The following is a 12321-nucleotide window of genomic DNA, read 5'->3' on the forward strand; positions in this document are numbered from 1 at the left end:
CTCTGAAACGACGATGGTGCCAGCACACCAGCCGTTCTCTATGAGTTGACGTGGTACTACTGGCAGACCGACTCCTAGAAAGTCTGTGACAGCGCTTAGGATCGTCCGCAGAACTGTTCTGTGACAATAATGTGCTGACCAGCGCGCGTAGTAGCTCCACCTCGGTCGTGAGGGCATCATAATAGGTGGGCTATTGTTACACAATCGATATCACACGAGGTACCATCATCCTCGAAGACTCCGAAATTGGCAGCACAAGTGCAGGGGCTGTCCACAAACGCTCCTGCAATGGGGCGCCACCAGATCTTGAAACTCAACCGCTTATAGAGGCGCCGTCTGCAGCGACAGTTCCAGCTACTAGCCAGTGTAGTTCACATCGACGCCAACGGAGCCACTTAACAGTACAGTGACTTACATCGTTATTCAGTGTTTATTCTACATCAGAGACGTTAACTCACAGTTAGAACAGTTAGCTTTATATAACTCTAACTTCAGTCCGGCACAACAGAACTACTGCATCGAGGCTTACGATTGTGCATGTCAACGCAATCTATAACCAAAGAATAGGATACTAGTACTAGCGAAAGAAAAAAAGCGACATAAGCAGCAGTGGCATCCTGTACCTCAGTTGAACAATGAAAGTTGTATTCTATTCTTCAGTTGACCTGTAAATGTCAGCTGTAATACAGAATACAAATTTAAAAACGTTTGTCGCTTTTGCCACCTTCACTAGAACTAGTATCCTATTCTTCAGCTGATCTATATATGTCACCTGAAATATGTGGTGCAAACTTTAGGTTTGTCGCTTTTTTCGCCTTCGCTAGTACTAGTATCCTACTCCTCATTTGACCTATATAGGTCAACTGAAGTACAGGATACAAATTTTACCTTTGTCGCTTTTTTCGCCTTCTCTACTACTAGAATCCTATTCTTCAGTTGATACTAGCACTAGCGAAAAGTCGACAAACATAAAATTTGTAAAGTGTCAACTTCGGTACTCCACGCCATTGTAACGTACTAGAGTTTTATACTGTGAAAAAAGCGATGTACGTCACGTTATGTTTGAAATGTGGATGTACATGGCATATGATGCATGTCCGCGATCTTCTTTCTCTATACTACAATAATTAGTTTCTCAACATCCGTCCATGCTTTTAAATATTTGCAATGCATCATCTGTGGTAACTTGTGATGTCATTGTTCAAAGCAGTTGTATCCCGTTCTTCAGTATCCCCTAGTTTACACATACCACTCCCTTTTTCGCTATCCTTTGGCAACATCAACACTTATCCGGCATTGTAACACTTAAAATGAAATTAAATTTCTTAACACTGTTTACATTACACGAATTTTCGTTATTTACGAGCATCAAAAATGAGGCCCACAGGTTACAGCTTAATGGGGACTAGTGCAGCAAGGGATACAACCCATCGGCTTTGAACAATGACGTCACAAGTCGCCAGAGAGCATGTATTACAGAGATGAAAGAGCTGAGGAGAATGTTGAGAAACAAAGGAATGCGAGAGATAAACATTGATCTTGTCAAAAGCATAAGTGTTTTTTGACTTTTTTAAAAAAAAAAATCTCTCGAGATAGAATAAACTGATCCTACTTTATTAAGCAATATCTTGTCAAAAGCCGAGAAGCGATTGTTCTTAATGTTCTAGCTCCCTTCAGTACGTAATAAGTGTTTTTTGACTTTTTTAAAAAAAATCTCACGGGATAGAATAAACTGATCCTACTTTATTAAGCAATAGTGTTTTTTTGGCTTTAAAAAAAAAATCTCACGAGATAGAATAAACTGATCCTACTTTATTAAGCAATAGTGTTTTTTTGGCTTTTTTAAAAAAAATCTCACGAGATAGAATAAACTGATCCTACTTTATTAAGCAATAGTGTTTTTTTGGCTTTTTAAAAAAAAATCTCACGAGATAGAATAAACTGATCCTACTTTATTAAGCAATATCTTGTCAAAAACCGAGAAGCGATTCTTCTTAGTGTTGTAGCTCTCTTCAGTAGCTAATAAGTGTTTTTTGGCTTTTTAAAAAAAAAATTTCACGAGATAGAATAAACTGATCCTACTTTATTAAGCAATAGTGTTTTTTTGGCTTTTAAAAAAAAATCTCACGAGATAGAATAAACTGATCCTACTTTATTAAGCAATATCTTGTCAAAAGCCGAGAAGCGATTGTTCTTAATGTTCTAGCTCCCTTCAGTACGTAATAAGTGTTTTTTGACTTTTTTAAAAAAAATCTCACGAGATAGAATAAACTGATCCTACTTTATTAAGCAATAGTGTTTTTTTGGCTTTAAAAAAAAAATCTCACGAGATAGAATAAACTGATCCTACTTTATTAAGCAATAGTGTTTTTTTGGCTTTTTTAAAAAAAATCTCACGAGATAGAATAAACTGATCCTACTTTATTAAGCAATAGTGTTTTTTGGCTTTTTTAAAAAAAAATCTCACGAGATAGAATAAACTGATCCTACTTTATTAAGCAATATCTTGTCAAAAACCGAGAAGCGATTCTTCTTAGTGTTGTAGCTCCCTTCAGTAGCTAATAAGTGTTTTTTGGCTTTTTAAAAAAAAAATTTCACGAGATAGAATAAACTGATCCTACTTTATTAAGCAATAGTGTTTTTTTGGCTTTTAAAAAAAAATCTCACGAGATAGAATAAACTGATCCTACTTTATTAAGCAATATCTTGTCAAAAGCCGAGAAGCGATTCTTCTAGTGTTGTAGCTGCCTTCAGTAGCTGATAAGTGTTTTTTGGCTTTTTTTAAAAAAATCTCACGAGATAGAATAAACTGATCCTACTTTATTAAGCAATCAGTAAAAAAACGAAATTGAAACATAACAGCAAAAGCTTATTAGAACACAGAACTGCTTTATTATCTATGCCTCGAAGTGAAGACATTAAGATCTATGACTAAGGAATGACGTCATTGTTCAAAGCCGACGGGTTGTATCCCCTGCTGCACTAGACCCGCTTAATGTGTATGATATGACGTAAAAAGTTGTTTACTTTCGCATCCAATAAGAACTTCGCACTCACTTTACAGCAGTATCCATTAATTAATCACAACAGAATGACATTTTACCATACGCAAACTGTATGTAAACCAACGACTATTGCGAAAGTTTGTAAATCAAACAACTTAAGATTTACCCTACTTGCCGGAAATATGAACTTAATAGTGAATGGACAAGCTCAAATTAAATTGTTAGAAAGAAAAACAAACACTCAAACTGGATTCTCTAAGTTAACTGTGCCAGAACGCACGACTACAATCCGAACAAGTTTCTGCGCAGATGGTATGTGACGAGATACTTGGGCAAATAAGTCGTTGCATGAGGACCGATCTCATACGACTTTATTATCTTTGCGAGTGTATGTAATTTAGTTACATCATTGGTGTGAAGCAACCTGCGTTAAATGTTTGTTTTGTTTTTGAAAGCCACAGTGACGCGAATTTTAAATATGTTGCTAATACTAGTAATAGTAGCGTCTTGCAACATTGTGTCTGGTACAACAATAAAACCAATTGTAATGTGGCATGGAATGGGTGAGAATAAATTTTCAGCTATTATTATCGAGCAAAATTAAGATATTTGTATAAATTGACGTTTCTCTTCTTTTGTAATTTTTTTCCAGGTGACAGCTGCTGTAACCCAATTAGCTTAGGGAGAATAAAATTAGTAATCGAAGACACGTTTCCAGGTGTCTATGTGAAGAGTATCAAAATTGGTGCCAATATAATTGAGGTATGTTACGGCTTGTATATTTGACCCCTTTTTGTAAACAGATGGTACTTCACGACATTATTAAAATGAACGTTTTATCTCTAGGACACGGAAAACGGATTCTTTTTAAATGCAAATGTACAAATTGAAGAAGTGTGCAGTCAGCTAGCAAATGACAGTAAGCTAGCAGACGGATACAATGCGATAGGTTTTTCTCAAGGAGCGCAGTTTTTGTAAGTTATATCTCACCAAGAGCTAAGTTATACAATTTTGATGGCAAAAAACTCGTTTAAATAATGTTCTAGTACGTAACACACTTTGAACGATTCGGAAATATTTCTGTATGAGTCACTTCCGCATTGCAATGTGTAATGTAATATTGTTCACATACTCTTAACTTTACAGGATAGAAAAGAAAATTCAAATTGAATTGGATCATTATTAAAATGAAGAGAAGTAAAAGAATCCCACAAGTTATAACAGAATGACTCATCATAAGTGCATTGGTGCTAGGAATTCCTAATTCTTGCTCTTTAAATGTGCTATGCATGAGTAAATAAGTTCAAAATAAAACCCAATTTACTACAGTCAAATAACCATGTTACCTAACTGGAATATAAAGTAGAATAGTTGACAACATTACTGGTGTTTAACAACTATGGCCTGTATACTGTCATTTTTCTGGCCTGCCCCCAGGATATTTTTAATCCTTGTTCCAATATCCCAGTTGACAACCTTTCAGCCATTTCAAAGTGTAAAGTGATGTATAAATCTTGTAAGTGACTCACCTTGAGAGTAGTTGAAAAATTGTCATTCGAAATATCAGAAGAAGAATTAAGAATATCATGGATGAATGCCCAAAAAATGATGGACAATTTGATCCCACAGGACAACTTCAAAGTTATGACATGAGCTAAATATTTACCCAATAGCTCTTGTTTGTTAAATGTATCTCGAAACTGCCTCAAAATGTAGGTGTAAATGCTTCTGGAGATGCTTTTCATGGTGAGCATTGGGGAGTACAAAGAGGTAAATTTTTTATGTGGTACATCACTGCAGTATAATATATGATTATATGATGAACAACCAAGATACACAGGCACTTTCTGAGCATTACAGGTAAATTAAATAAAAATTTAGTTTTTACAGGGTATCATATAACTCTCTTGGCAAATGCCTTTCTGAGATTGATGACAGAAATACTCCTCTGTGATAGAAACAAGGAGGAGATTGAGCCAATAGGCCTAATTAAATCACTGAAGACTAAGGACTCTCATGGATATGATTATGTGCCTAGCGGAATGTTAAAGTACTGTGCTGCACATGTTAGCTCTGTATTTAGTCGTATTTGTAATTTTTCCTTTAGGAATGGTCAGTTTCCTGAACAATTGATGTACTCAGTAGTAAAGCCATTTTATAAAAAGGGAGAAACGGATAATGTAGACAATTTTAGACCTATTTCTAGCCATCAGTGTTTGCTAAAGGCATTGAAAAGGCTGTGTATGTAAGGATAATTGATCATTTTATATCACACAATTAGCTATCAAATGTACATTTCGGCTTTAGAAGTTGTATAACAACTGAAAAAGGTTCGAACTCTATACATATTTTTTGATTTTAATAAGGTGTTTGATTGTGTTGATCCCAAAATATTGCTCCAGAAGTTGGACCATTACGAAATACGGGGAGTAGCTCACAATTGGTTCATCTCTTATTTTAGAAACAGGCAGCAAAAGGTCGATATTCACAATGTTGAGAATGGCTGTGATGTGGGGTGTGAGTGGGGTATCGTCAAGTGGAGGGTGCCTCAGGGTTCAGTGTTGGGGCCACTCCTGTTCCTTATTTATATAAAGGATATGTCCTCTTAGTATTACGGGTAACTCTAAAATATTTGTGTTTGCTGATGGCACTAGCTTGGTAGTAAGGGATGTTGTGTGCAACATTTGCTCGGTTTCAAATAGTGCAGTTCACAACATAACGTCATGGCTTGTAGAAAATAAACTAACACAAAACGACAGTAAGACTCAGTTTGTACAGTTTGTAACAATTTCTAGGTGTTCAGATAGATTGTAAAGTGTTGTGGAAAGCCCACATTTAGGATCTTGTTCAAAGACTTAATTTTGGCATTTTTACTATTTGAACGGTATCTGAAGTGAGTGATTGTTCGACACGAAAATTAGTCTGCTTTGATTATTTTCATTCGCTTATGTCGTATGGTATTATATTTTGGGGTAACTCTTCCCATTCTAAAAGGATATTTTTGGCTCAGAAACGGGCGGTTCAGGCAATAAGTGGTGTAAGTTCACGAACCTCTTGTCGACCCCTGTTCATAAGGCTGGGTCTTTTAACATTGGCCTCTCTCTCTCTCTCTCTCTCTCTCTCTCTCTCTCTCTCTCTCTCTCTCTCTCTCTCTCTCTCTCTCTCTCTCTCTCCCCCCCTCTCTCCCTCCCCCTCCCACTCTCTCAGTCAAACTAGCATTTGGATCGGACTTCCTTAACTCTTGTGCAGAAAGATGTGCAGTAAACTGCTGCATCCATTTTCAATAAACTACCACTGGAATTCAAAAATCTTAGCAGTAATCCATGCGCTTTCAAATCGAAACTGATGAATTTCCTGATGGGTCACTCCTATTCTGTCAAGGAGTTACTTGAAAAATTAAGCAGATTCTTGTTGTATCGTTGATTGCGTTTACTTAAACTTATGGATTGACTTTATTCGGGTTCATAAACATTTTATTTTTATCAGTTATTACTTTTATGTTGTAATTTCATGTACTGACACATTCCATGAACTTGGAGAGTTGCTCCTCAATTTGGTCCTATGGAACTTGACATGTAAATAAATAAATAAATTATACATTGGTACATATCTATCCAGTGCATGGTCAACTATTCTTTTAAATTTCCTGTCCATGCTCCTGCCGTTTGTTGAAAGCTTCAAGTTCCTCACTCGAGATTTGACATTGCTGATGTTTTATCTAGTTTACTGAACATGTATATCTTTCTGCTTAGTTTAGCTGTCTTTTATACTTTGATAATCATTGTTGCCACAACCATGTCTTGGTCACTGATACCAGTTTCAGTGTGGACGTCCTCAAAAAGATCAGGTCTATTTGTTGCCGGTAGATCCAATATATTTCCATTGTGAGTGGGGTTCCTAGCTATCTGTTCTAGGTTGTTTTCAGAGATGGCATTTAGTAATGTTCCACAGGATGTCTCATCACGCCCACCACTAACAAAACTGTGATTCTCTCAATTAATTCTTGGATGGTTAAAGTCTCCACCGATGATTGTAGCATGAGTGGGGAACTTATGTACAAGTGAACTGAGGTTTTCTCTAAAGTTTTCGGTTACATCAGGGGATGAGTCTGGTGGGTGATAGAAAGATCCAATTATAATTTTGTGCCTACCCCTCATACTGAGTGTTGCCCAAACTATCTCACTTGCAGCTTCAATTTCTGTCTTGATGGATTTCAGTTTCTTGTCTACTGCAACAAATACATCACCCCAACCTCCCATTTACCTATATTTCGATACACACCCAATTTTTCCCAAAAATCTCACTGCTGTCAATTTCTGATTTCAACCAGCTTCCTAAGCTAGTAGAATGTGAGCTTCACTGTTTTTCATGAGCCCTTCGAACTCTGGCCATTTGTTGTCAATAGTTCAGCAGTTTACCCTTAGTATTATTATCATCTGGATTGTATGGAGAGTTGCCTAATCTAAAAAACTCTTGTGTGCACCCCATGCATAATCAGCTACCTTAGTAGCAGCCTCTTATGTATAGTGCACACCTCGCCTATTTAGGGGGACTCTACAGTTCTCAACCCTGTGTTGCAAGTCCAGGAAGTCGCAGCCGAGCTTATCCCAGAACCTTTGACGTTTCTGGTTCAGTCCTTACACTCGGTGCAGAACCAAAGGGTACAGTCAATTCAGGGGACAGTGCTGCAAATTGTGAGATTTGTTGAAACTCCTCGCACTAGGTTGGCCTTCTCAATTGACTCTGCCACTCGCTGGAATGACCCAAGAATGACCTTGTACCCGAGATGACAGGCATCATTTGCTCCATTGTGTGCCACAATCTGCAGTTGGTTGCACCCTGTTCCCTCAGTGGCTGCCGGAATAGCCTCTTCCACATGTTGAATGAGGCCTCCAGGCATACACAGAGTGCACCTGGTGTCATTTCCTGCCCCTTGCTGCCATTACCCCAAGGGGTACCAGCGTTCACTGTACATTTGAACTGCTGATGTTTAATAGACCCCTATCCTGTTGTGTTTGCCTCCTGCTGACGTCGTACAAAACAGGTTTCCCCAAAATAGGTGAAATGAGGCCTACTGGCTCAGTTTCAGTTTCAGTGAAAGACAGGTTCTTTCAAAGAAGATTAAAGTAGTGGCTTTTAGACATCTAAAAATTGTTATACTGCACCAGTGAAAATGTGAGAAACATACTAAAGGGGTTTAGATAATGAATGTGTGTATTCAGATAATGGAAAGTCAAGGTTGGTATCTCAGCAATGTAAGGATAAGATAGATTGCTTCTTACTTTAAAGATGACACATTAAGTTACAGACAGGCACAATGAAAAGACATTTACACATTAGCCATCTCTGTCAACTTGGACCCATGTCGGAGGTGCATGAGGCGTGCTTGATTGTGTGAGTGAATGCGTGTGCATTTCTGATGAAGACTGTGGCTGAAAGGTAATGTGTAAGTGTCTTTTCGTTGTTTCCTTTTACAACATAACATGTCATCTTTACAATCTTTTTACCAGTAAGTGACATACCCAACAACATTCTTACAATATATATATATTGTGAATGTTTTTGTGCAATAGCAAAATGACTTCTTTATTCCAACCTCTTAGTACAGCTTAAATTCCAAATTCAAGGACAAATAAATACCACATAGTCACTGTTCCCACCATCACCAGATATGTGAAACCCAAGTTGTGCTGTTCATGGTTGAAATCCAGAAACCTTAGGTTGTGGAGCTCATGTTCGTACTGTGTTTCTTGACATTTAGAAAACCTTTGCCACAGTTGCACACTGTCGTGTAGTCAACAAAATACATACATGTGGAATATCTGCACAGAAATGCCATCGGATTGAGGACTTCTGGTGAACAGAACCCAGGCACTGTGAGAATCGAAGGTGATGTCTGGTGCACCTTTAGGTAGTTTCATAATGTGACTACTGTTCATGGCATGTAATGCATAAATACAGGGAGATGGCCTGGTGGATAACACCTGTAGCCTTATGAGGTTATTGCAGATGATGCAATAGTGTGCAAGGAGGTTTATTTCTAATACACATAAAGTTAAATAAAAGATTTAATATCATTCACTATGCTGCTGGCGATCAGTCACTGTAATCAGGAAAAGTGCACTTATGGTGTTGGCAGCTGTTGTGCTGATGTTGGTAACAACTCATGTGCTGAACAATGGGAACTGAATGCAACAAATAGTGAGTCGGTTGTCAATAGTGAATCAGAATGCTTAGCCATAATTTTCTATGGTCGATAAATAAAGGTAGCTACTATTTTGTACTGTTGGGTTAAAATTTAATGACATTGTCACAATTTTCGCAAAAATCTAATATACATCTACATCCATACTCGGCAAGCCACCTGACGGTGTGTGATGGAGGATACCTTGAGTACCTCTATCGGTTCTCCCTTCTATTCCAGTCTCATATTGTTCGTGGAAAGGAGGATTGTCGGTATGCCTCTGTGTGGGCTCTAATCTCTCTGATTTTATCCTCATGGTCTCTCCGCGAGATAAACGTAGGAGGGAGCAATATACTGCTTGACTCCTCAGAGAAAGTGTGTTCTCGAAACTTCAACAGAAGCCCGTACCAAGCTACTGAGCGTCTCTCCTGCAGAGTCTTCCACTGGAGTTTATCTATCATCTCCATAATGCTTTCACGATTACTAAATGACCCTGTAACGAAGCACGCTGCTCTCTGTTGGATCTTCTCTATATCTTCTATCAACCCTATCTGGTACGGATCCCACACTGCTGAGCAGTATTCAAGCAGTGGGTGAACAAGCGTACTGTAACGTACCTCCTTTGTTTTCGGATTGCATTTCCTTAGGATTCTTCCAATGAATCTGTCTGGCATCTGCTTTACCGACGATCAACTTTATATGATCATTCCATTTTAAATCACACCTAATGCGTACTCCCGGATAATTTATGGAATTAACTGCTTCCGTTTGCTGACCTGCTATATTGTAGCTAAATGATAAGGGATCTTTCTTTCTATGTATTCACAGCACATTACACTTGTCTACATTGATTCAATTGCCATTCCCTGCACCATGCGTCAATTTGCTGCAGATCCTCCTGCATTTCAGTACAATTTTCCATGGTTACAACCTCTCGATATACCACAGCATCACCCGCAAAAATCCTCAGTGAACTTCCAATGTCATCCACAAGGTCATTTATGTATATTGTGAATAGCAACGGTCCTATCACACTCCCCTGTGGCACACCTGAAATCACTCTTACTTCGGAAGAATTCTCTCCATTGAGAATGACATGATGTGTTCTGTTATCTAGGAACTGTTCAATCCAATCCCACAATTGGTCTGATAGTCCATATGCTCTTACTTTGTTCATTAAACAACTGTCGGAGACTGTATCAAACGCCTTGCGGAAGTCAAGAAACACGGCATCTACCTGGGAACCCGTGTCTATGGCCCTCTGAGTCTCGTGGACGAATAGCGCCAGCTAGGTTTCACACGATCGTCTTTTTCAAAACCCATGCTGATCCCTACAGAGTAGATTTCTAGTCTCCAGAAAAGTCATTATACTCAAACATAATACGTGTTCCATAATTCTAGAACTGATCGACGTTAGAGATATAGGTCTATAGTTCTGCACATCTGTTCAACGTCCCTTCTTGAAAACGGGGATGACATGTGCCCTTTTCCAATCCTTTGGAACGCTACGCTCTTCTAGAGACCTACGGTACACCGCTGCAAGAAGGGGGGCAAGTTCATTCACATACTCTATGTAAAATTGAACTGGTGTCCCATCAGGTCCAGCGGCCTTTCCTCTTTTGAGCGATTTTAATTGTTTCTCTATCTCTCTGTCGTCTATTTCGATATCTACCATTTTGTCATCTGTGCAACAATCTAGAGAAGGAACTACAGTGCAGTCTTCCTCTGTGAAACAGCTTTGGAAAAAGACATTTAGTATTTCAGCCTTTAGTCTGTCACCCTCTGTTTCAGTACCATTTTGGTCACAGAGTGTCTGGACATTTTGTTTTGATCCACCTACCACTTTGACATAAGACCAAAATTTCTTAGGATTTTCTGCTAAGTCAGTACATAGAACTTTACTTTCGAATTCATTGAATGCCTCTCGCATAGCCCTCCTCACACTACATTTCGCTTCGCGTAATTTTTGTTTGTCTGCAAGGCTTTGGCTATGTTTATGTTTGCTGTGAAGTTCCCTTTGCTTCCGCAGCAGTTTTCTAACCCGGTTGTTGTACCATGGTGGCTCTTTTCCATCTCTTACGATCTTGCTTGGCACATACTCATCTAACACATATTGTATGATGGTTTTGAACTTTGTCCATTGATCCTCAACACTATCTGTACTTGAGACAAAACTTTTGTGTTGAGCCATCAAGTACTCTGAAATCTGCTTTTTGTCACTTTTGCTAAACAGAAAAATCTTTCTACCTTTTTTAATATTTCTATTTACGGCTGAAATCATCGATGCAGTAACCGCTTTATGATCGCTGATTCCCTGTTCTGCGTTAACTGTTTCAAATAGTTAAGGTCTGTTTGTCACCAGAAGGTGTAATGTGTTATCGCCACAAGTCGGTTCTCTGTTTAACTGCTCAAGGTAGTTTTCAGATGAAGCACTTTAAAAAAAATTCACTGGATTCTTTGTCCCTGCCACCCGTTATGAACATTTGAGTCTCCCACTCTATATCCAGCAAATTAAAATCTCCACCCAGAGCTGTAACATGGTGGGGAAATCTACTCAAAATGTTTTCCAAATTATTCTTCAGGTGCTCAGCCACAACAGCTGTTGAGCCAGGGGGCCTATAGAGACATCCAATTACCATGTCTGAGCCTGCTTTAACCGTGACCTTCACCCAAATTATTTCACATTTCGGATCTCCGTCAATTTCCTTTGATACTATTGCACTTCTTATCGCTATAAACATGCCTCCCCCTTCACTGTCCAGCCTGTCTCTGCGGTATACATTCCAATCTGAGTTTAGAATTTCATTACTGTTTACATCTGGTTTCAGCCAACTTTCTGTCCCTAGTACTATGTGGGCATTGTGACTGTTTATTAATGAGAGCAGTTCTGGGACCTTTCTATAGATGCTCCTGATGTTTACTATTAGCAGATTAATATTGTTATTCTCTGTTGCATTTTGCCTACTCCTACCTTGCCGCGTCTCAGGAGGCGTCTTTTCGGGGCTAGAGAGGAATTCTCTAACCTAAAAAACCCACATGTGCACTCCACACGTACTCCGCTACCCTTGTAGCCATTTCCTGCATGTAGTGCACACCTGACCTATTCAGGGGGACCCTCCATTTCTCCACCCG

The 12321-nt window shown here is 38.7% G+C and overlaps 1 protein-coding gene across 1 annotated transcript in view; it reads left to right on the top strand.

Annotated features, from left to right (window-relative positions):
* Window positions 1–3406: 3406 nt before the first annotated feature.
* Window positions 3407–12321, top strand: part of LOC124607255 (palmitoyl-protein thioesterase 1) — a 48851-nt gene continuing 39936 nt past the window's right edge. The window contains exons 1-3 of the mRNA XM_047139530.1: window positions 3407–3568; window positions 3658–3767; window positions 3852–3979. Of these exons, the coding sequence (XP_046995486.1) occupies window positions 3439–3568; window positions 3658–3767; window positions 3852–3979 (368 nt within the window). The 5' untranslated portion in view covers window positions 3407–3438. The remainder of the gene's footprint in view (window positions 3569–3657; window positions 3768–3851; window positions 3980–12321) is intronic.

The sequence above is a fragment of the Schistocerca americana genome, chromosome 3 (genome assembly GCF_021461395.2).
Source record: "Schistocerca americana isolate TAMUIC-IGC-003095 chromosome 3, iqSchAmer2.1, whole genome shotgun sequence".
Lineage (NCBI taxonomy): Eukaryota > Metazoa > Arthropoda > Insecta > Orthoptera > Acrididae > Schistocerca > Schistocerca americana.